The sequence below is a fragment of the Lagopus muta genome, chromosome 1 (genome assembly GCF_023343835.1).
Source record: "Lagopus muta isolate bLagMut1 chromosome 1, bLagMut1 primary, whole genome shotgun sequence".
Classification (NCBI taxonomy): Eukaryota; Metazoa; Chordata; class Aves; order Galliformes; family Phasianidae; genus Lagopus; species Lagopus muta.
The window spans coordinates 30,038,048-30,063,503 of NC_064433.1; the positions used below are offsets into that span (position 1 = coordinate 30,038,048).

General features: G+C 42.8%; 1 protein-coding gene across 1 annotated transcript in view; it reads right to left on the minus strand.

Annotated features, from left to right (window-relative positions):
• NELL2 (neural EGFL like 2) overlaps window positions 1-2,496 on the minus strand; it is a 143,371-nt gene extending 140,875 nt beyond the window's left edge. Inside the window, exons 1-2 of the mRNA XM_048943209.1 lie at window positions 2,251-2,496; window positions 2,015-2,143 (exon numbers count right to left, since the gene is read on the minus strand). Of these exons, the coding sequence (XP_048799166.1) occupies window positions 2,015-2,143; window positions 2,251-2,305 (184 nt within the window). The 5' untranslated portion in view covers window positions 2,306-2,496. The remainder of the gene's footprint in view (window positions 1-2,014; window positions 2,144-2,250) is intronic.
• Window positions 2,497-25,456: the final 22,960 nt, after the last annotated feature.

A 25,456-nucleotide genomic window follows, 5' to 3' on the forward strand; every position in this document is an offset into this window, starting at 1 on the left:
AAAAAAAACAGGCAAAAATAAATATGAAGTCAACAAGAACATATTTCCAGTTCACACACCACAAATACATATGTTAAGAGGTGAGCATTGCAGCAATGCTCCTACAGCGTCAGCTCCAAGAGCAGAACAAAAACGACTACACGGACCAGTGGTCTGGTGGAGTAGGGCAAAATCTGTATTTCTATAGACAAGTCAGAAAAAAAGAACATCTACCTGCCTTGTTTGGGCTCTGCTTTGTATAAGGATATCAGAGTCCAGTGCAGTAACAGAACTCTATTCAGTCCTGCAGGGCACTGAAGGATGCTGAGTGCCTTCAGCCACCATCAGACCTCAAGGTTTTGTCCACTTTACCTCCTGATTCCTCTCAGGGAAAGAAGGGGTTTGTGTGAAAACTTAAACTCTTGCCTGCTTTTGCCACAACTAAATTGGCAACCTACTGCATACACTCATACTTAAAAGAAAAAAAAGAAAAAAAGAGGAAAAAGCTTATTAAAAATTCTTCAGTAACCAACGGTGATTTTGTCCTAATGTTGGAATGCACACAACAAGAAGAGTTCCTCTTACACTGCTCTAATAATATCTAGGCTAAAGTCATCGGGAGCTTTGGTTCCCCCACTATAGAATGAGGGGCCCTCAACTTCCCTACAGTACCCTAAAAATTAGGGCTCTTTTAGGATGGGCAGCACACACCACACAAATGCATCCCCGTGCTGAGCAGCCACCTCTCACAGAAGGCAGTTCCGAAGCTGCAAGCCCACTGCTGACGTTCGTAACAGCAGCTTATGCGGGTGCTGCCGAACGCACAGCCACGCACCTCCACATTCGTGTCCACAGTGACACACACTGGCTGCGCACGGAAGGACAGGGCTACAGAGAGCCGTGAGAAAAGAAAGAAAAAGAAAAGAAAGCCTTTGGCAACTATTAGCTTCTGATAAATTACCTCATTAATGCAAACATGAAAAAGAAATTTCCTTTCCAGATCTTATCTCCCCTTAATTATAACTCTTCTATAGGGGGAGCAGCCTCTTGCCTGTTGCACCAGGAATTGTTGCAGATGAGTGCTGATGAGCTGATGTGATGCCAGGAGCCAACACCAAGTCCCTCTGCTTCAAATCTACAGCTGATGCAGGGATTGCTCCTGCTCCACCAGAAGCTGTGCTCCTTGCTCTTCTTTAGCCATGTTTCTCATGAGCATTTAGTCATCTTTCATAGAAGAAACTTGTTCCTAGAGGCTATTTTTAAGCTTTTTTTTTTTCCCCCGTATAGATGGAGATTTTTCCTGAAAACATTCTTGACTCCAGCTTCATTTAAGGCATCAGTACATTATTAAAGTGGACACTGAAAATGAATGAGTGTAGGTATCATAACCTCTGCCAATAAATCCTGTTTTCACTGAGAATTACTTCCCAGACCTATGCGCATTACAATATAGGGAAGCATAAGTATTTGGAAGAAACCTCCTAACCATATTTTGAATGCTGGAACAAGAGCACCTCATTATTTCTATTCCCAACAGAAGAAAGAATAACCACAAGCACTACAAGAAGCCCAAACTCAGCCTTTGTTTCCCACGACGTGTACAGCACTGACGCTCACAGGGGCCACTTGACCCTGGTGAAGCTGCAGTTTTCATTTCCAGCCATCTGCCTCTCTCCTCCGGGGCACTTCCAGCTCAGCATTTTGCTCGATTCGCGTGAAACTTTCAGGGAGCGCTGCCTGCGCTGGAACTGGGGGATGTTCAGCGCTTCCCAAGTAAAGCAGAAGAGTGGGTGGTGCCATTATTCATCGCTGCACCCCACGACTCACAAAACAAGCCATCTGCCATCCCCGTTCCTGCTGTACTTTAATTAAGCGTCTCCCAGTTAAAGGAAGGAGGGGAAAAAAAAAAGAAAAAAGAAAAAAAAGGAAAAATAAAAAAGGAAAGATACAGAGAAAAGGAGGGAAAGCGGGGCTGGGGGTATGGAGCAGAGGACCGGCAGGAGGGGAGCGGTGCACCAGAGCCGCGGGGCCGTACCTTGGAAGAGGAAAGCTTTGCTCCCGTTGTGCAGCCCCTGCACCTGGCGCACGCCCACCGCGGAGCCCGGCAGCCCCAGCTCGGACAACACGTCGATCTGCAGCGAGGGGTCCACGCCGAAGCCTACGACTGACCCAGAGAGTGCCGTTAACCCTCCCGTCGCCTCCGCAACTTTCCGCCGGGACCCGGCGGCGGCCGAATCCCGCACCGCCCGCCGCCGCCCGGCCGCCGCCTACCTGGCCCCAGGCAGAGAAGAAGGCAAAGCGTGCCTAAGCCGAAGCCGGACTCCATGGTACAGCGATGCGCTCAGTCCATAGTCCCCCTCCTCCGGCTGCTGCGGGTGAAAAACCTCCGGGGCAGAGGCTGGACGCCTCCCCGCCTCTCACCGGGAGGAGCGGACCCCCCGCCGCCCCGCAGCGCGCATCACGCCGGGCGCACACAAAGGCGAGGGCGGGGGGCCGGGCGGGCAGCGCAGCCCCGAGCCGCCGGGCAGACAATGACCGGGCTCCCGCCGCCCTGCGAGAGCGGCCGCCGCTACCGGGAGGCGGTGCCCGAGCCCCGCAGCTCCCGCCCCGCCACCAGGCGCAGCCCCTCGGCCGCGAACCGCAGCCTTTCCCCGGTTCCCGCGGGAACGTCGCTCTCCTTGCTGCCGTCCGGCGGGGACGCGGAGCCGGCAGGAGGGGCTCCCGTTTATCCGCGGCCGCGGGAGCCGCCCACCGCCCCCACCGGGCCGGGCCGGGCCGAGGGCGGCGCCGCCTCACCCCACGGAGCCGTGCTGACCGGGGGCGGCGGGGGGCGGCCAGAGGGAGACCCTCGGGGCGCTCCCGTGCTGCCGCCCCGCTTTATTTTCGCCTGCCCGGGCCGGAATACCACCTCCGTCCCATCTCGACGTGACACCGTCCGGGCGGAGGGGAAAGATAAATTCGGGGATAGAGAGAAGGAAACGGGACGTGTACGGAGGTTGGCGGGGATCGCAGCCGCTCGACAAATCTCTTGCTCCCCAGCTGTGACATTTCCATGGCTCTCTTTGGGTGAGGGGCACTAAGAATATCTTTACTATTACCTTTCCTTCCCTGAAGACTAGTGGTGGTCAAAGCCACAACGCCCTGATGCCAGTTGTTCCAATTTTGCCAAGTAAAGAATTGACTTCTATTATTTTGCCAGCCCCCTGTGAGTGCCAGCAGGATCTCGAGTTCAGCCCAAGATTTCCTGCAGTGCTTACTGACCTTCCCCCAACTTCATCTTTTATGATCTTTACAAATAATGAAGTCTTTACAATTAATCCTTACAAACCTTTCCAAATGGTTGCCCAAGGAGGTTGTGGATGCCCCATCCCTGGAGGCATTCAAGGTCAGGCTGGATGTGGCTCTGGGCGGCCTGGTCTGGTGGTTGGCGACCCGGCACATAGCAGGGGGGTTGAAACTAAATGGTCATTGTGGTGCTTTTCAACCCAGGCCATTCTATGGTTCTGTGATTCTGTAATCCAGTGACTGAAAGAAAGTTCTTTTCTCAGATAAAACCATGGAAGGTAATGGTAGATTCCTTTTCCAGGTCAGACCAACCAACACAGATCCAAAGCAACGCTTATAGCAAACACCTTTCCTAGAAGAAGAAAAAGGAGGAAGGAATGTCTACAGGTGAACAATGAAAACTGTCCCTCAACACAAGTCCACAACCAGGGCATTACACCGCAGTGAGCCTTGTTGCCTGCATCACCCCTGGATGAGCTTCCCTTCTAGGTGCAGCAGACGAAGGGGATGGGATGGATCCTAGCTCCATCCTGATTACACTGACACCTCTTCCACACCAAAACTTGTCTCTAGCATGTTGGTGAAGTGGAACCGTGCTTCCAAACACTTGGAACCCATCAGCTGTCAGAGCAGGCAGAAGGGGTGTTTTGCTGTGGGAGTTAATGGACACAGACCACATGATGGTGGTTGTTTTCATTCTACTTCAGTCACAATGGTTGAAGATAACTGAATCAGAAACATTTAATTTGAGAAGAAAGAGGTTCAAAATCTGAAGCGCTCATGGTGCATAATGATCCTCAGGCTGAGCCAGGCATGTAAGTAAACAGAACAAGAGAAGCAAACACCTGTATTTAATTCCTGCATCTGCCAGCAGCCAGTGACAATTTCCATCGGCAGGAGCTGCCACTATAAAGAGGTGAGCTTGGGAGAGCCCTCTCCTGAGATAAGCCAGCTCTGTTCCAAGGGACCTTCAGGGAGTGGCCATTCATCTTCATGTCACAGACACAAAAAATAACACAACACACAGCCACACTGCCCTGTCTGTTCCCTGTTATCCCATGAGCCCAGGGCAGACATTATCCACGTCATGCAGAGATGTATTTCTGCTTTGTGAGATGTGAACAATGACATAACTCAGCTAACCTAGAGCCACGTCAGCAGTAGAATCAGACTTTCTATCACTGTAAGGAATATGACATTGAGGATCTTTCATACATTTTGCTGAATCTAGTAATACATTTTTCTACCCATGGAATCACTCTCTGATCACCCTAGAAACATACTGTTTTACAGCCTTTCTGAGCATGTCCCTCTCTAAATCTGGGTATTATGGAAGCACTAAAAATAAAATGCTTCTCTTTTACATCTCCGGTTGGCCAGAACATTCTTTCTTTTGATGGAAACCATGGCTTCTATCCAACAGTTCTGCATCTGAAGAACGTTGAGGTTTCATTTGATGAAAAAGAATATTTGATGTCTCAGATGTATCTCCCTCCCTCCCTCCCTCCCTCCCTCCCTCCCTCCCTCCCTCCCTCCCTCCCTCCCTCCCTTCCTTCCTTCCTTCCTTCCTTCCTTCCTTCCTTCCTTCCTTCCTTCCTTCCTTCCTTCCTTCCTGTAGTGCTCTGCAATACAGCTGCCTTATAAATAGTCTCTTGGCAGTATATGTTTCAATTTGTGTTAAATAGATATCATGATGTTGACTCCTCCCCATCAAATCCCTCAGTGGATCCCATGATACAAGTAGCTCTTCAGAATAATGACCAGTATTCACAACAGTTTTCATGCCAATCAAAAGTTTAAGGGATGTCTTACAAGCCCCAAATTCATGAATGATTTCACCGTGAAGGGAATCTCATATTAATTACTCTCATGTTAATTATATGCTAATAAACTGAAATGAGTAAAGCTCTTAAAGCATGCAGATGACAACACTGCCCTGGGAAAGCTTTACCTCACTTACTGCAGCTTATCTGGGTCTATTTATTTTTAAAGAAAAACATGAATATTTAATCACAGTAGTTTTAGCCCTGTATTCCTATGCTGGAACCTGCAGAGTCCATGTGAATTTAGAAAACACATAAAGAGTTGTCGCTGACCTACTTACAGAACACTGATGCAACTTCTCCCTCAGAGTATAGAAAACAAACTTCCTTACACTGTAAAACACATCATTGGTAACTCAACTTCCTAGGACTTCAGTGCAGCATTTTATGTAGAGAAATATTTGTGAAGCATTATGTTCTATAATAATACTTTCTGAAGTGGAACAAGAAGAAACAGTCTGTTGTCGTAGGGAAGGGGCAAATTTGATATTGATGAGGATAAGGGCTTTTATTAGTTACAGTCAGGGAAAATGCAGGCAACTCACTCTGCAACAGTTCCTCTTAATACCCTTAAATGGGGACTTATATCTGAGCCATTACATCACGATGATCCAGACTTTCCTTCCACAAAAGCTATCGTGTGTAAAATCCTTACAGCTGTTGTGTGACATGTAAAATGTTGGGTGGGACTGAGGTGGGACCTCCAAACTCCTGGGCACTTCAGGAGCAAACCTCAGGTGCTCTTCTTGAACAAAGCTCAGGTGTTTATATGTTTTTTTTCCTTGCCAACCCCTCGACCTGTGTACTTTGCTGTGGCACACTCACCCTCCACCACACAGACACCTGTGTGTTTGTACCCAGCAATCAGGCAATTTCTTTTGTCTGCTTCTACATGTGGTAGCATCTACACAGCTTCCGCACAGCTCCCTTCTGCACTGCCTTTTCCCTCTGATTCCCCAAACACATTCTGCCCTTTAGCAGCTCTCTCCCACCCACGTGCTCCCTCTCCTCCCCTTCTCAGACACAGATGTGCATTCACACACTCTGCTTTGCTCATCCCCCTGCAATGTGTCAGCCTTGCAGACTCCTGCATGCTGCAGGTTTCCTATCTCACTGTGTGTTTCTGACTGGGGAAGCCAAGGAGAACTTGGGAATTAAATTCAGCACTTGGCTGTGGCCCAGCACAGCCTGTCAGGCTGCATAAGCTGCATGCCTGCCCATGACAGCACCAGCCCTGATAGAAAGCCTCAGCATCAAAGGCATTCCTCATAGACACGCCTCGGCTGGAGGTACATCACTGATTTTAGTTACACTCATGAATGTTTCATACAAATCTGATATTGCCTCACTTGGATTTTCAAAAATTGCTTATCATCAGAAAATAGATGTGTGAAACAAAGATCTAGCTATTTAAGGAACACTCGTTATGTCTCTTAAAGTTCCGTGTCTTCATGGCTTTTTATGCCATCTTCGCATCTTGTACCTTACCATTCAAGCAGGCTGCCCAGAGAAGAAATGGGTGCCCCATCCCTGGAGGTGTTCAAGGCCAGGTTGGATGGGGCTCTGGGCAGCCTGAGCTGGGGGGTGGAAGCCCTGCCCACGACAGGAGGTTGGAACTGAGTGGGCTTTGAAGTTCCTTCCAACCAAACCATTCTGTGATTCTATGATTCTATGATTTCAGCTTTGGTGTTGTGAGCAGTGCGGCCAGGAATGGAAAAGAAGCTCGTGGGAAGGGTGGTGGAAGTGCCAATGTTAGAGCTACAGCTGTGTGCTTCTGAGACCAGGAAGAGAAATGGAGGCAATTACATCTATGTTAGGTAAAAACCTTACACATTTTTTCCAAAGTTTTCCCAAATATTCTTGTTTGATTCAAGAGAGACTGGAAATGCAGGCTGGAAATGCAGGCTGCTCCTTCTTTTTCCCAGATTTGCACCTTGATCTTCATAGTTGCAAGGTGCCCATGTTAAGCCTCCTTGCTCAAGTCTTGCTTTTCATATCAGCTTCATTTATTTTCTTCCTCCAACTGGGTGTACACCCCGTTGATGTAAGGTAGAAGTGATAGACTGCACTGCTGGCAGCCCTCACACATTATGGTGCCTAAAAATGTCTTATTGCAGAAAATGTCAGCTAGGAATTTGGTATGGTATTTGGTGTGTGGAAGTAGGAAGAGGACAGCTTATGATCAGGATTTAATTATCTCAGCTCTGTCAGTCCAGGTCACGATAACAATTAGGCAAAATTTAGAATTACACTAGGTTGACCTAAGTGTTCTCTATGTTTTGATCCTTTCGTCATCTGAAATATTACCCCCCATTAAAAAAACAGATCAGCATATCCACCAGGAGTATTTATGATGACAAGGCTGGCATACAGAGACTTAATTTGCCATGATCCAGTTTTGCAATGAAGAAAAATATCTACACAGTCTCACTGGAGCCAGAAACAGACTGGAGTAGGAGCCAGTCAGAGACTGGGTGTGATATTTTTCTTCTTCCATAGCCTAATATAACACGGTAAATCCATCTGTAAGTATCAGAGTGGAGAGAGGATTTCTAGAAGAGTCTCTCTTGTAGAAAATAAAGGGAAGATAAAATCCAGTAGGTGAGTGTCAAAGCAAAGCAAACCTGCACTTGGCTGCAGGAATTGCTAATGAGCCAGACTCTATCCCTAGGCCCCACTCCACTGGGAGAAAAGGCAGATACTCATGGAGCAGGGCTCTGCTTCCTTCCATGGGCATGAGATGCTATGTCAATATTCCCAAATACAATACAGACTGTTTCAAACTGTAGTCTACCTCGTGTGCTGGGGACAGAATAACATTGCCTGCCATATATTCATTCAGTTTTCAGTTGAACAATGCCAGATTTTGTCTTTTGGAGAGAGAAAGGAAAAAAATGTAATTGTGACCTCAGAGGTACAAATTTAATAGTTTCTAATTCTAAGTCTAATTACTTCTGCAATATCAGGAGAGAAAGTTATCACGGGATCTCTTACTTTGCCTGTTAAATAATAGACTTTTCAGAACTAATCTGTACAGTCTTCATACCCAAAGGCATATTTATTGGGCAGACTGGGATAGCTTCAATGATTCTATCAGTCTACCAGATAATTAAGGAGGCCTTTAAGTAGTATAGCATTGCGTAGCAGCATTAAGACATCTGGAACTCCAATTCTTATATGACTTTGGATTTCTACTGCCTAGAGTAAAAAAGGAAGAAGCAATGGATCAGTCTGGGTAGTGAGGAGCCCATCAATGCTTTGGTGCAGACACCTGAGCCATATCAGCCCCCCAGTGGGAGGTTTGTACAGGCTCATTAATCCAGATGTTGTGGTGTTGGGGTGAGTTGAATAGAGCCTGGACCCAAGAAGCACATTTGAATAACACTGCCTTCCATTTCTGAACCCTGCTCACTCTGTGGTCTAAACATGCCCAACACCAGTCACCAACTCTTCTTGCAGATGAAGGAAGACCTCCTGACTTGCATAATCCAAAGGAGATGCATTTTTCCTTAGTTAATTCCTACAGATGTAAAATAGAAACACTCAAATCAAAATACGTAGAGCCAATATCATGATAATATAATCAACAATGGCAGAGCATAAATATACATCACGCATTCTAAAATGTACATGGCTTTAGCATTTCTTTTTAAGCCATAAAATTAAAAAATACCCATTAATTAATAAATCTAATTCATTACAGCACAATGCAATTGATTGCTGCATTATGATTATCATTATTGTACAAACAAAAGGAACAGAAAGATTTGGACCCATATTTCTTGAAAATTTGCATTTATAGACAAATGCCCACTCTTTGTTCCCCTAATAGCCAAGATGCACTTAGGGCTAGGAGGACTGGGTCTGAGTACCTGCTTTATCTGATTACAACATATGCTTCATTCCAGTTTAACTCTACCACTAGTGAGTGCCCAACCCTTGAGAAATATCTAGCAGAGGATTATTTCACATAAAATGCTTGATTAGCTCTAATCTAAGTGGTCTGTTTTTCAAATGTCTGAGCACTAGACTGTTCTTATGGACATCACTTGTAGTTTTATTAATTGCTTGATCAAGCACACATAAAGCCAGAGATGCTAACACAATTGCTTGGCTCTGGGAGCTAGATTGTTAATGGGAACAAGTGACAGAGTCAACCACTTCAGTTCCTAATCTTGGGTGGAAAAACATAGTTAGAAGGTGGGAAATCCTTACCTTCTTGATTTTTAATTCTAACAACAGTGTGATCTTGAGAAATATATGAAACATCTAAAATACTATCAGTGGTTTCTTCTTCAATGGGAGGAGAATTCAGAAGCAAGGCATGCTAAATCACAGGTGCATAAGCAACAGAAAGGTACACATACAGGAGTGTGGGGTTAAAGATTGTTGAGAAATCAGTATTGAGTTGGAAGAAATGAAGCACCTGTGAATAAGTAATTTTCTTAGGAAAAAAAATACCAAGAGACATTAAATGATGATTGATTTTTTTCATGGAAATGTGCTCTGGCTTTGTAGGAAGAACTGACTGGAACAACCCAGCTAGCACGTGAACTGTAGGCCTTGAAGGAACAAATCCAGCTCTGTAAATGCACCACATGTCTGTGAGTAAAAATGATAATGCACAAAGAAATAATATTCTAATAGAGTTCACTAGCTTAGTGACAGCATGGTTTGGTTCAGAAAGAGTGGTCCCAAACATAAAAGTTAAGATGAAATTAATTATGATACTCCTATTTACATATTTCCCTTGTAGCTGGTAGAATTACTAGCAAGGACAAATGAAATCACATTCTGACTTAATAATTTAAGCTAAATGCAAATATCAGCATTCAAAGCAGAATTTGTATTCCAGGAAAAAAAAAAAATAGAAAGAAAAAAAAACAGTTATCTATAACAAAGAGGAATGGGTTTAAACTGAGACAGGGAAGGTTTAGGTTAGATATTAGGAGGAAGTTTTTCACACAGAAGGTGGTGCTGCACTGGAACAGGTTGCCCAAGGAGGCTGTGGATGCCCCATCCCTGGAGGCATTCAAGGCCAGGCTGGATGTGGCTCTGGGCAGCCTGGTCTGGTGGTTGGCGACCTGCACATAGCAGGGAGGTTGAAACTCAATGATCATTGTGGTCCTTTTCAGCCCAGACCATTCTATGATCCTATAACTTTAGGATGGTAGGTATCTATAACCTATTTATAACCTATACTTTAGCAGATCTCCGTAGTTCAGAACAAGAAAGAAGGGAAGACACTGGATAATTAAATGGTGAAGTTCAAGAACTAATATTGGTCTTCAAAGCAGAAGATGAACCCTTCAAATTCAGAAATGACCACTAATTTAAAACAATGAAAATCCAATTTTTAGAGGCAAGATTTAGATTTAGAGATTTAGAGGCAAGAAATTTTTAGAGGCAAGATACAACTCACATAGTAAGAGACGATTCAGAAAGTACACAAGAACTGTAAAACACCACCACAAGCAGTAAGAAATTATACATGTGGGAAACTGAATATTACAGGCTTTCTAGACTGTTAAGAATAAAAGAAGAATGGACAGGATGAGAAAAGATTACAATGAAGGTAAATGATTTATTTGAGTGTCAGAAAAGATAGGCTAGGAGTAAATCTTTACTTTGAAGTTACATTAACAACGTTAAAGCCCTACTGGACAAAAGATATTAAAAATAACAGTGGTGTATGAGCACTAAAAATATATGCTCCAATAATTCATGGTACCAAATGGAATTTGTTGGAGATTCTGAGGAAACCTTGAGAATGAAGCACAATCCCAGTCTACCATAATTTATCATTAGAGATATGTAATTCATCGTTAAAACAGCCACTCTACTGGATAGTTATCCAGTGCTGGAAAATGGCCAGCACTGTAGAAATCTTCAAAATGCTCTTAAGGTTGACTCCAGGAACTGAAAACTAGAGAATCTTAATTAATTAATGGGGAAAATAGTTGAGAAAATCATTTAAGGAAGTTATAAAACATCTACAGGTTATATGTAGGAGAGAGAAAAAGAGATGAGGAAGAATAAATTACAAGTCAGCTCAGATAAATGAATATACTTATCATAGTGGGTAATCCACACTTTTCTACCTTGTTCAAATGTAACAAAGAGTTAGCAAAACATTGAGTTAAAGAGGATCAGGCGATATATATTTACAGACATTTGATAATATCATTCACATGAGGCTTTTAAGGAAACTCAGTAACCCAGGGGTGAGAGATAAGGTCTTCGCCATGGACTGAAGGGAGAGAAAAGGATGGGGATGAATGACAGATGATCATAATGGAGAGGTGACAAGAGTGTGATGCCACATGGACTGCATAGAGATCACAGCTAGGATTAATTTCACTCCTTCTCTGGCCCCATCCATTCATTAATGACCAGGAAGAGAGGGAATACAATGAGATAGCAAAACTGCTGACAGCACAAAGCTGTTAAATTAGATAAAACGAAGGTGTCTGTAAATAACTCTTGGGACTTGTTGCAAAACTAGCAACAAGAAAGGAAATGATGTTCAGCAAAAGCAACCACAGAGATAAGGCTATAAAACAAACTGCTTAAACTGCTTATTCTCATTAATTGGATTCAAACAAATTATGGGAGAGCCTTATTGGTTTGCATTTGCGAGAGGAGAATTGCGAACTTTTGTCGCTATAATTACAAGGAGTTGTGTTATTTTAAAAGAGCAGATATTGCAAACTGCTGGAGCTTCATTTTATCAGAATCCTTCACAGTCTCCAACAAGAGCTTGATTCACACGGTGACATACCACTGCTGTGAAGGGTACTGTCTGCCTCTCTCCTAATATCTGAGAAATCTTGGCAAGCAGATGGCTCTGAGCAATGGGGCCAGCTCCACAGTCTATCACAGCCTCATTCCTTCACCCAGTCTCGAGCCAGAGGACTCCTGCAGTGGGAGCTTCTATATTTCTTCATAAAAAAGGCTGACGACATGCTAAAGATAGCCTCTGCTTACATGGGGGGAGCCAACCTGTGTGCAGAGGAAAATGAACATCCTGCCCTCATCGCCAGGCGTTTCTCACAGTCTATGGTGCTGATGGGAGGGGTTTTGCTGAAAGCTCACATGGTCAACCCTCTGATCCATTTCCCTTCCTTCTTCTGACCCCAAATATGAACATGAAAGGAAAATGCAAGTGGACTTGTGTGGCTGGGGTGAACTGAAAAGCTCACAGCGAGCTGAATGGTCTTCTTTTCCTTGCACAGTTGTGAACCAGTAGCCTAGCAGAGACAGTGAAAAGGGGAATTCACGCCTCACTTGTTCAGGTGACTGAAATATCCCTCAGGGAATGGGATTAACTCAGTAAGAGCAATATAAATGCAGAGCAGCAAATCCTCTCTGCATAGGGAAGTCTGTGGGGCAGGAGGAGAACAAAGGGCACATGGCACAGAAATGGTCATCACTGCTTCCCCATCTGACTTTCTTGCTTGTACACACATGCCTTTCTCTGCATTTGTTATTAAAGTGTTTTTTGAACATAAGTGAGCAGAAATACCTATGACATTCTGAGCCCCATATTTTTCATCCTACTACTAGTTCCTCCCTGTCTCTGCTGTGGATTTCCATCAGGTTCATGCAAGAATGTCATCTGTTCTCATGGCCATATAGCATGGGGGGTGGGAGCCATAGGTATACTATGGTCACTCAGTTAATTGATTCTTCTTTTCTCCAGTTCATGCATCCGTTCCTAGTAGCCAGAACTCTGGTGATTAGTCTTCAAGGACATGATTTTGCACTTTGGATTATTAAATTTCATGCTGTTTCATTCTGTTGTTCCACAAGGTCATCTGATTTTTCCTGCATAATAATCAGGTCTTCCTCTGGTCTGTTCTAGCAGTACATACTAGCTTTGTATCACCTGCAGATTTTGTAAGCGCACATCTACTTCTCGCGCCAAGGTCACCCAGGGAAGCACCCAGCTGGGCTGGACCAGTGGCTGCCCACACTAGGAAGAACATATTGCTCTGCTCGTGTAATCCAACAACCTCCTCTGCTCTAAGATGCCAGAATTAATCCCCTGTCATCTTTTACTGAAATATGAGCTCCTGTGAGGCATGCATGCTTTCATAATTTTCCTTAAATCTGGATAGATTCAGTCCCACTTTTTCTCTGCTTTTTCATCCTCATTTATTCCCTAAAATCTTTCATACAGTTCCTATAGAGTCAAATCTAGCTGAGATGTGATTACCTATATCTCTCTCCTCCTCTCCTTTTTCCCTTGCTCACACCATGACGCAGCGTGTTTCTCCCTGAGAATGGAGGAGGAGAGGTGCAGCAGAGGACAAGCTCTCTGCCAACATTTCCAGGGGAAAAAGGACTACTGAGCAGCAGAGAGCAGTGATGTTTGGGGCATCACTGGTGGGCCAAGTCCTACTTCTTTCCCCTATTAAGTCTGAAGTAAGTTTAACAAGGTTCTGTACTGTTGGAAGCATTTCTTCCACAAACCTTGAGAGACTCTTAATGAATGGAAGGAGCATTCAGAAAAAAACTCCCTGGAAGTCTGGCAAGGACTTCCTCAGGGATCTGGGTTATCCTTGCAGCATTTCCAAAATGAATGGATGCTCGAGCACAGGGGCAGGGTGCTGTGAAAGGCAGGGCTGAAGGGCAGGAGCTGGGTGAGACTGCAGCCTGGGGTCAGACAGAGGGAGCAGAGAGGGAAGGACTGCAGAACATTGGGAAGAGATATGCTAATAGCTAGGAGGAAAAACAGGACAAGCTCACAGGAGCTGGCTCCTGCACCCACCTCAGCCACACTTGTTTCTGCAGAGCAGTGAAGCAGCAGCTCCACACTGCTCCATTTTGCGCAGCTGCCTGCACTGACACCTAATGCGCAGGAGATGTTCTGGTCACAGCCAGCAAATCACCTGAAGTGCTTGCCCCAGCTGTGGCAGATTGCTCAGGTTGCTCTCAATATGTTTAAACCCCACAACAAAATTTCTGCTTGCTTGAGGCCATCTGCCAGACTCATGGGCTGGGAGCAGGGAAATGTGACCTACTGGCAGCCCGGACTGGGGCCAAGTTCACTGATTTCCAACTGGGCGATGAGGCCTTGCTTCATGTTTTTACTAAAGACTGCAAGAAACTGTACAAGGCCTTTTGAGCTGCCAAGCAGTACTGTGTGTATGGGCAGCGTCAGAGCTCCCTTCACTTCCCTGCAGGCACAAACTGTCTTTGCAGGCCACTTACTCAGTGCCAGCTGCACTGGGCCCAGGGCAGCCCTGGCACCCACCTGGCCAGTCCACACAGCCTGGCTCCAGCACGCTGTGCAAACATACCCTCTATTTTGTTATTGCCTCAGGAAAGGGTGATCTCCCTCACCCTGCCATTCTCATCCCTGTATCCCCTTCCCAGATCCTGGATACTGGATACTACAGTTGCCGGCATCAAAACTTCCCAATCTATGCATACATGTTAAAAGCTCCTGTGAACTCCTAGCATCACACAATTCTTCCAGCAACACACAAAGATCTCCACCCACATCCACAGCTGAGCCTGAGGAGATTCACAACAGATGGCTCTGACAGAAACATATTTTCTACTTTGTGCCTTCTGTTCATCAGAAAGCTTCTGTTCCTGTACCTCTTATTCCCACCATAAAGCCCTGCATGACTTACTAACACCCTTTCTTGCCCTTCATGATTATACAATTTCCCCACAAAAGCCTGAAAAATAGAAATTTTGATAGCTACCTCAGTGGCACTCATATTTTATTTTAACTCTTGGGGTGTTTGCTGTTTTTCTGAAGGCCACAGCTCACAGCAAACAGCTGCCTGAGACTATCAGCTTTCATTAAAGACTAAAAAGGAGAAAATGTTCATCACTCATGTTGGTAGATAAAAGCCTCAAAATATGGCTTAGATGAACCTAAACACTCTGGAGCTAAAAAGGAAACAAGAAGATACCTAAAATTATTATCTTTTTTTTCTTTTTTTTTTTTTTTTTAAATCTCAGTGTGAAGAATGTCAGGAGTTTCGGAGTCAGAGCCATGGTTTTTGAGCACCAAGCCTCGTGGCAACGCTGTGCTAAATGCAGGGAGAGAAGTGGAGGCTGAGCCAGCCTGATGCTTCTGAGCACTGTGGGAAGGGAAGAGGGAACCCACACACCAAGCAGGCTTTTGGAATCACAGTTTGCGTGTTAAATCTGCACATGCCCTGCAGCCACTGGGAGCCACAAATGGAAGCAGATTTTATCACCTGAAAGTCTCCTCAAGTGGCCAGAAAAGTGGCAAAGAACATAGCTTCATCTTTAAAGACTCATTACAGAAAAAGCAATGCTGAAAACAGTTTAATCACTCTGCATCCAGGGAGTGTTTACCACACTTTGAATAAGCTTTGAATAAGCTACCAGGACTCTGTCATCCTGCTGCAATGGTCTACTCTACAAAGCAACCGAACAGCAAAAGAAAACCTTTCTTCCCTTCATCTCCAAACTCTCTGCAATAGATGGTATTTGGAGCCAACAAAAGCAATACAAAAATTGCAGTTCATTTTTGTGTATATTAAATAATTTTGCATAAAGTTCATTAGAAGAAGGCACATTAGCACGCAGTAAGTGTTACAGCAGAAGCATGTGAACTTCTGGCAATTACACAAACTCCACAATTAGAACTTTTAAACCCTGGTAGCTAAGAGAGACCTCATCCAAACACATAGCAGTAAAGCCTTCATTTAATTCCTGACTGGATTTTGGAAAGCATTTTCTCTCCCTTTTTCCATGCTTTTTTTTTTTGTTGTTCTTTTTCCAATCTTTGGCTGTTAATGACACACTTATGCGGTTTTCCATCTAGATGTGGAGGCCTTGTGGATGCCATTTCATCTTACTGTTCACAAGGTCATCGTAAATAAAACAACATAGAACATTAACAAGGAGCAGAATAACATGTAATGCAATTTTGAAGAGTTCACACCACTGTTATTCATCTTCTGTGACCATTTAATAGAGGAGGTGTCTGGAAGGACAGATGGGAATTGAAAGCAATGCACTTGGAAGAAAATGGAGATTACAACTATCCTTCTAATAATTTGAAACTGATTCTTGAGCTTCTTCAAAAATAAATGCAGAGCTCAAGGTCAGAAAAAGCATTACTTAGAATCAACCATTAGAATGCAGAGCAGCCCCACAGCAGATTTTGCTGTCTGCAGATATCCTACATTTATCTTCATCAGGATCAGAGTATCCAGGTTACTGCAATCGTCTTGGAGTACTGGGCTGAAGTAGTTTATTGATTTCAATGTACAAGTAGCAGCATAATGGCATCTAAACAGCAAATATCTTGCCCACCACATGCTGGGTCACATGTACCATGTTCTCTGGGTCTTTGCTGCTGTTTTACATGCCACAAATATACATGCTATCCAGCAATACAGTGAAGAAACATTTCCAAAAAAATAAGCGTCACTTCTTCCCCTCCCTTTCAATCCTACTTTTTTACCCTCCTCATAGCTCGTGTTCATGATAAATTGCTCTGCAGCAAGTCAGTAGGACATTGAAAATGCCTGTGGATAATAACCCTTGAGATGTGATAGCTCTGCTTCCAGGTGAAGTGATATGGGGAACTACCATGGAATATCTCTAATCCTCTTCAGGAAGGTAGACAAGATGAAACTACTGTAATGGCTGAGCTTAGAAGAGTGGGGAATGGTCTTCTAGCTCTCCAGCTCAGAATTACCCACAATTCAACAACATACAGAATATCATTTCCAAACTACTTACTGTACTGCTTTGCTTTCTCCAGGATCATTATTGCATTCTGTGTTTAGGAAAGAAACTTGGCCTCTTTTGGCTTGCTCAGCGTATTTCTGCCTTGTTCTCATCTGTCATCTGTGGTTTGACCAGCAGTAGTCTCTTTCATGCATTTCTTGCAAATCTATAGAAAACAGATGGCAGATCTGAAGATTCAGCTGCCTTCAAATTGTACCATCCCCTATGAGAGAGGGATAGACTGATAAAGTGGATTAAGAAAGAGAATTACATTCCCACTGCTGCTGCTTGTCCAAAGCACAGGGGCTCCCTAGCAGAGATACCTCCTGTCTGGATGTGGAAACAGGGACAGGTGGCAGCAGCAGTTTTTCTTGCACTACTTGTGGCTTTCAACAAGAAGCACCACTAGATACTGACCAGACATGTGAGAAAAAAAAAAGTCAGTAAGTCATTTGTTCTTTGTACACACTGGACCAGCTGCTGTCTGCCTCACCTCCTCTTCTTCTCTGCCCGAACTGCTTCTGATTGTGAAGGGGGCAGAGGCAGCATCAGTGCTGGGAGACTTTGCAGCACAGCTCCAGGAGAGCAACAAGGGGAGGCAGAGAAAGCATGAGACCCCCTGTGCATTGTGTCCCTTTCAGCAGACAGAAGGCAGGCACCATATGGGGATCTTTAAGGAAAACGGGCACCACTGGTTTACAATTACACAGAGCAATCTGATGAGATGCCAGGAGTGTCTGCAACTCTGTGGCCCGGGGTACCATTCTGCCCCATTTCCGCCTGCCCTTATGCTCTGGGTAGTAGTTACCTCTACTATTTGGAGAGTAAGATTTACGGCCTTTAAAGGTAAAAAGTGGAATGTGGTCAGATGTAATGACAGGCACATCACTTCTTTCTTTGCTGCTGGTTTTGAACACAGTGGCTTACTAAGACACCTGGAACAAGCAGGTCTCTGGGTTAGTAGAAGAAAATACAGCTCAGAATCCAGAGAAATGTTAATTTGCAATTAAAATAGCCCAGAAGTTGAGATGTTGTTAACCAGAGTCTATTACAGGTGCACTTGAATTGTTGTTTTTTTAAATTCTAGTTTCAACATTCAAGCGTTCCAGGACTCATTTGCTTCACTCAGGCAGAATGAACAGCGAAGTATACACCTGAGCTCCAGCTGCTGAATGGATCTGTGAAGCCATTTCTCAATGGAAGGGTCGTATTCATTCACCACCAAGGTGAGCTTTAAAACTTCATGCCTTAATCTCAGCACATCAGAGCTGACAGCTCTGTCAGATCTGTATTTTTCCAAACACGGACTCTAGAGAGACCCCTAGAAAGAAGCCAAATCTAGAACAGGCACATAGAAGTCAAAAAAGAGAACCTCAAGGGGTACTGAGCAGAACAAGAGCACAAGGAGAACAAGAATACTTCAGAACAGGGTTTGGAGGCTGTGCCTAACCCATTTCTTACGACTTTTTATTGAATAGCTGACACCATAAGAAGACAAAAATTTGGTTGCTCTCCTGGAAGGCAGTGGGTGTTACTGAAATCAATACGGAGACGTATTCTGTTAGTCTTATTTATTTTGGCAGTCTGAGGACAGTTGATGGCTTATGTGAATATACGAGAAGGATTTAGCTTGAGGTGACAGGAGGTAAGCCTCAAGCAATGGGAGAGTGGAAGTGAGACTGCCCAAGATTAGAAATCTCATGTTCTCTCTGGATTAATCTAAATAGGGAAGACTGAAGCTGTAGAGTGTTCAACCTACTGTACAGCAGTCCATCATTAAAAATAGAAGAGGCAGAGAAGAAAAATGAGACGAGGAAAAAATAAGATTTCTCTGCTGATAGGTTTCTAAAAGGTACATATCTCTAAAAAAAGAGCTGTAGGGATTGAATTTGCATATCTAATCGTTGCTTTTCAAAGATCTTTCCATTTCCTTCCAATTTCAAATCCCAAGGAATTTATTAGTAAAATGGCATTTTGTATTGAATTTGAATATGTTGTAGTTTTGATGATAACCTTTGTACAAAAAGAAAGATTTTGGGGGTGTACTTTCATTTAAAATTAATATATAAACATTCTGTGCAGCTAAATGTTTAATTTGCTGCAAGGGTTGCTATCCTTTTTCTTGTAAAACATCTTCAGAACTATGCAGAACAGCACGCTCACCTTTCATACAGAAACATTCTTGTTTCACGTGAATTTTTAAAGGAAATTTGGTCTCTCACTATAGATGTTTGGGGAAAAGATGAAATCTCACAAAGACTTCAACTCAGTGATGCACACCAATGCTTTCAAAGTATATGTGAAAATCTGTAAGGAGACCCGCAATTCTTCTGTAATCAGTTCACTGGATTACAAGCATAATGTTTAGGGATGTCATGCCACAGAGGGCAAGGGAACTAGTTTTAGATATCTTATGGTACCTTTCCATGGAACAACTGAGCCACCTTGTAGCCTGTCAGTTTTATTTCATGTGTGCACAGTGTAAATTATACTTTTCCCTTTTGCTCCCTATTCCCTATAGTCATGGCAGGAACAGCTTGCACTAAAACTGTCAGTTTTATAGCAAAAATCTGTCAACATGCAACACATATTCTGTGCAAAAATGCCAGGGTGCATTTTCCTGATGTGCATGTCATGCATCGTTTTCATCAATCTTTTATTTTTAGGAAAGCAGGAAAAAAGCACTTTTCTCCTTTGCAGAGGAGAAAAAAAAAGAAAGCAAAAACAATTTAGTTAACATTCTGCATGACTTCTATTTTCTTCAGGAAGGCAGAGCTCTGTTTCATCTTCTGCTATATATCCTACAAGCTGCACACTTTTCTTTTTTTTTTAATATTGAGAAAAACACATCACAGTATCCCCTGAATGTCCAGAGTTTTGCATCTCAGATCTTCTGTCTGACAGCTGTCTACACAATCATCCACACTTTGTGTGTCTCTTTTCTACCTGCATGGATTTCTGAGTCATACAAATGCTGTATGTGAGAAAACAGAGTATGTGCCTTGAAAAACATGATACTCAGCTAATTAAAATTCCGTGGATAATTTTAGTATTTTTGTGTAAGATTATGCTATGTAAGTTTATAATGTTTCATATCAGAATATAAGCACTGCTTGCAATGAGGTGACAGGCAGCAGAGTGCCACCATGGCACAACTTGAAATATGTAGACTGGTTCTTCATTTGTATGAATGTATGAGGTGAACATGTTGCATGTAAAGACAAGTGGGTGACAGGCTTTATTCTTTCCCAGAAGGAAGAAATATTTCCTCCAATATAGTTGATGAGTAGCAATCTGTATGTTGATATCAGCTCCCACACAGCTTGAACTCGCACTGAAAAGAGTAAGATAGATGCGGATATATTGGATGGAGGGAAGGGAAAGTTCAGAGGGACTGTAACCACCCTACTTCACCATCAGCATGCTGTAATACTGTACATATGTCTCTTGTGACTGCTCTGGATTAGACTGTAGCTTTATCTTCTTATAGAAAAGTGTATCTAATATTTTTAAGTTTTCACTTGTCAAAGAAGAGCTGAACAGATTTTTGTTAATATAGATTGTCATGAAGAATTCAGCAAGGTATTATTCAAGACAACATTTTCATGCTTCTTGCAGAAAGTTATCTCAAGAATATCTGAGATTTGAAAACTCTTGAGAGTTAAGATATTATTGTTTTGACAGTCATTATCTCAAATAGAAGGTACATTTTTGTACTAGTATTGCCCAATAGAACTACAGAAATTAGAAAATAACGAGTTGAATTCTTCTTGAACAACTCATCAGTCTTCTACTAGAGCCCAGAAAAGAAGAACAGAGAGGTAGGATCTGTTTCACTTCGCCTGAGACACCTGCAATACCATTGCTTGCATCTGAAGGAGACATCTAGGGGTTGATTCATCTGACTCATTTTAGATGTCAGTTTCAGAGTGAGATTAATAATATCACACAGAATGATTTTAGTATCATTTCTCTGTCAAAAGGAAGTCCAGATGATGATGACCAGCTCAGATGTAGACAAGTACCAAATCCTCACCAGGCAGAGCAAGTATTTCACAGCATTATCGATGTTAAAAATTTGTTCCAGGATCTACAACCACCTTTGCCATATGAAATGATATCTGTATTTGTCAGAGATAAATGGGTCTGTTCTCAGAAACTCAGACATTTTACAGGGCTTAAGTGGAGTTTCTACCAAGTACACTGTATTATCTCAAATATTATTTCCTTAAACTGAAATCAATAAGCAGTATAGTACTAAACTTTATTTCTAAGTATCAACTTCTCTTGAGCTTTGGTTTTGCCCCGACATGGACAGTATCTTCTGCAATCCAGCTACCTTTCTGAAAACATTCTCTCTGCCTTTCTTACCATAAAGTCTCCAAAGTTTTCAAAGCAATCTAAAGCATTGAAGTCCCTTTGAAGCCCTAGAGAAAATTCAGTGACAAAGAATATATCCATGCTATGTCAAAGGTGAGATGATAGGATATTCAGATGAACCCAAGACAACAGTAATGTGGCTACGCAGAACATCAGTAGGTGCAAAGTCCAGCAGAGAAAGTGAGAAAGTTGAATCCCAAGTCTAACTCCAGTATATTGACATCACATTTTAAAGAAGGATCATCTGGAGACCTCCCCTTCGTCTAACCCAGCCTGCTAAATCTTCAGTCAGAGCCTGCAGCTTCTCTTAGCCTTAGGTGGTGACCAATGCACCGGGGAGGCTGCCCACCACACTGCTGACAGGTGGGATTGTCTACAAGCTTCTTTCAATCTGACTTCAAAACCATCTCCCACAGACTGTTTGCTTTCTTGGGGCTGCATAACATATGTTCACCTTGGAAGGAGATTCCTGCAGCAGAGACAGCAGCTTCTCCACCAGCCCCTCAGGCTCACACCCACGAGGCCCTGCTTTTTGCCACTCTCTGTGCTCTCTTCCCCCACAATGATTATTTTTATTCCACCAAAAATATCAGCTGTGAACTAACAAGGCCCATTTCAGATGATCTCCTTTCCCACAGAAATGGTAAAAGATGCCATTCAAATACTAACAATTCATTCCATGAGGGACTCTCAGCTGCAGTGCTGAAATGCCCCAAATGATAACTCACATTGTCAACTGAATTCATGTCATAATTTTTAATAAGATCTTTGAATTCTTTTTCTTCTTCTGTGTTTAGATAGACTGATTTGTATTCTTGCAGCTGCCTGCTTTCTGTATGTGCATTCATTTCAGTTATTTTGGGATTTTTTGTGGATTTCTTAATTTATCCCAAACAGATATGGGGGAAGAGAGCAGCTGAAGAAAAGAAAGCATGAAGTGGTGCAGAAATGGTGAGTGAAATGGCCATGTGTGTTTTCTCTGACTTTTGGCTTTTGTCCAAAGTCATTCTGATGGTTAACTCTCAGCCTAGTTTTGTTCCTGATGCAAGAGGAAGATCTGTAGACTGAGGGGGATCTTATGTGAGATTTTTTTTATTTGCTTTGCTTGTTTAGTTGTGTCGTTCTTTTAGATTTGTTGGGTTTTCTTGTTAAAAAGCAAAAAGAAGACAAATGTCAGCAAAATCAAAGCAGAAGTCAATATGTGTTTTTCCATTAACTTTATGTCTGCATACACCTTTCCATAACTTCTTTCTTTAAAAAAAAAAACAACTGTGTGCACAAATTGCTGGATTCCCAAACATGGTACAATCAACAAGGACTTCGTGACTGTGTTTTCTGGGCATTTATTAGCAGGAGAACCCACAGCCCATGCTGCAGCAGCGTAATTACTCTCCTTCAGGGAGTAAAGATGCAATTCTTCTGAATTTAATTGCCTAAGCTGAATTAATGATCTTCCTGGACCTAATCAGAAACAATGCAAAGAAATACCAAAGCAAGAATTATCAATTTCCTGCAAAATCTATCCAAATGATGCAAACAGAGACATTTATTACTGGAGCCATTTTATGACTGGGCACGCAATAAAACACGTAATTTCAGAAACATTTACTCACTGTATCTGTATGTATCATAGTATCCCTGGTAAAAAGTTCCTCTGCTCACATGGAAAGCACTCACAGATGGAAGAAACAATGACAACCTGACTCAGGTCACTGAGAGTGAATTTTCAGCCTCCAGTCATAATAATCTTGTTTAATGCAGATTTAAGGCTACAGGGGCTATCATTCTGAAAATAGAGATTGACAAGAAACAAAATGGAACAAGTTTTTCAGTCACTTGTTAATAGACAGAGCCCACAATGCTTGTGGGTGCATAGCAGCTTAGAGCTTGGTCTGGCTGGCAAAAAGACAAAAGCTCATTGACTACCAAGGCTAATCAAATCACATGCATAAATCTGGTCTGGGGCCCTGGTGAACTTACCATTATTGCTTGGTGAATATTTATTAGAAGCAGAAGGGAAGGAAAGTCATTAGCAAAATCAAATGCACGTAATTCAAATCAAATGTTCTTCTCTCTGGGTGTTTTCATGCACAGTAAGCAGATATATAGGATATAGCAGATATAAAGCTCAGGAGGTTTTCCAAGTATGACCATACTACCTGCTCAGACTCAATCCTCTGCAGAAAATACACATATCTGTGTATTGCCAAGGAAATCGTGGAGTTATCTGAGGAGTGGTATCTTTTGGATACCTAGATGTTGATTCAAGTGTTTGAAAGGAACTTGGAGCTGACAGGGTGAAGTTCTGCTAAGCACACTAGGCCACTTCTCACACATCACTGTGCGTCCCACAATTCCTGTAGAAGGGAATGCCAGAAAGTAGGATGAAGTCTCAGAAAATACAGGTGGAACTATCTTGGAGTAATTTGTAGCTACTGGAACTTCAGGAACAGAGAAGTCAGAGGATGTGTAGTCAGTAAGGAAGCTGCAGAGAGAGATGCAAAGTGGAGGAAATGATGAGTGGAGGAAATGATATGAGCAACCTCAGACCTTTGGGTCAGTCTCCCAAGAGCCTGGATGCAAGTTATCACTATTCTAGCAGGCATAAGGACATGTGAGCACAGAGTAATGTTTCCAGTTCCTATGGGGGCAGAACTGTGTTTTGTGTAGTGATCTGGGGCCATGGGGGACTTTTCAATGCACCAGCCAAAACGTAAGGCAGGTTCTGGAGAGCTGCCTGTGCCAAGTAGGAGTGCTATGAGGAGATCTCATGCTCTGAAAGCCAGTTCCTAAACATCTCTGACATAGTGCAGACTTTTCTCTTTAAGCTCTTATACGTAAAGGCTTTGTCTGTGTTTTGAGGACCATATTACCACCTACAACTCATAATAACAAAAGCAAAAATGGAAATTAAAATTCCTGTCCAAGAAAGGTTTAGAGCATGCAGGAAACCAGGCATTAGACTTCATCTGTGTGTAAGGATTTCTTCTTCGAATTCCTTCTCTAACATGAGAAACCTCTGTTTGGAGTTGGATATTTCCGGTGCTTATTTGTTTAAGGAGGGAAAACAATACTATGCAACATAAGTTTGTACATTAGAAAACTGTTAATAAGTTTCATGCGGCACTTACACATAGTCTGAAGGTGTTTGCAGAGATGCTTCTTGCTGATCTCACAGTTCCCTTTCTGACATACAGGTATGTGGGAGACATGTAGTATAGGGTAGGCGTATGTGAACTTCATCATCCGTTTTCTCCAAATTTGCTTCTGCGTGGTTGCTTTCTTGTCCTTATCTTAGTTCTATTTCTTCTTCAACTCACTAGTACCAAGTTAAATGTTTCTGCTATTTCTGCAGCACTTTCTAATTTGCTCTCAAGATTCTTTGTCAGTCTCTTTCCTCTCTTTGCAGTGCAGTCATTTTGTTCATGATTTTAGGTTTGCGGGTTGTTTTTGTTTAGTTTCTGTATTTCCAGATCTCAATTCTCCTATCTCAGTTCTGATTCTCTTTCCAGAGGAGTCCATTCCTCCCCTCAGTTGTTCTTCAATCTGTCTCTGCCTACCAACTTGTATCCAGTCTTAGTCTTTAAATTACAGTCATCTACAATGTTCACCATGTCCTTGACTTCATGTTCCTCCTCAGTTTCTGTTCTCCTTCTTTAAGCACCTGGGCAAAATGACCTCTCTCTATAAATGGCTGGACTGTTTCAGACAAAACTGATAAAATAATTTTGCTGAGCCTGCCATCTCAGTATGGAGAATTTCAAGCCAAACAGACTTCAGTTTAATCGCAGAAATTGGTTAAATTAGTCTTTTTTTTTTTTTTTTTTTTTTTTAATTGAGCAGGGCTACACTTACTGTGTAGTGATACAGGCCCTGCCTCTGATACCAGTTACACTAAAAAAAACAGTTCTCTAAGATTACTGAAGCAGTTTAATTATAAAAGTGATGTACTATACCAGGTACACTGTAACTTATTCCAACTTATGCAACAGAAGCTTTCATGGTCAAGCATTAATTTTCTTTTACTACAACATAGTTTTATTTCATGCTTCATTAACACGAGTGGGTGTTTTTTTTAACACTAACTCAGCTCTTTCTAACTAGGTCTCATGCATTTATGGTCTTCCTCATACAGTGGGGAAACAAGGAGATAAAATGACTACTAAGGAAAAAATGAGGGGGTGGAGGGAGAGTCATTTATCACTTACAAATCTGAAAATTTTTAGCTTCTAATTGCAAATAAACCCTTTTAAACTTGG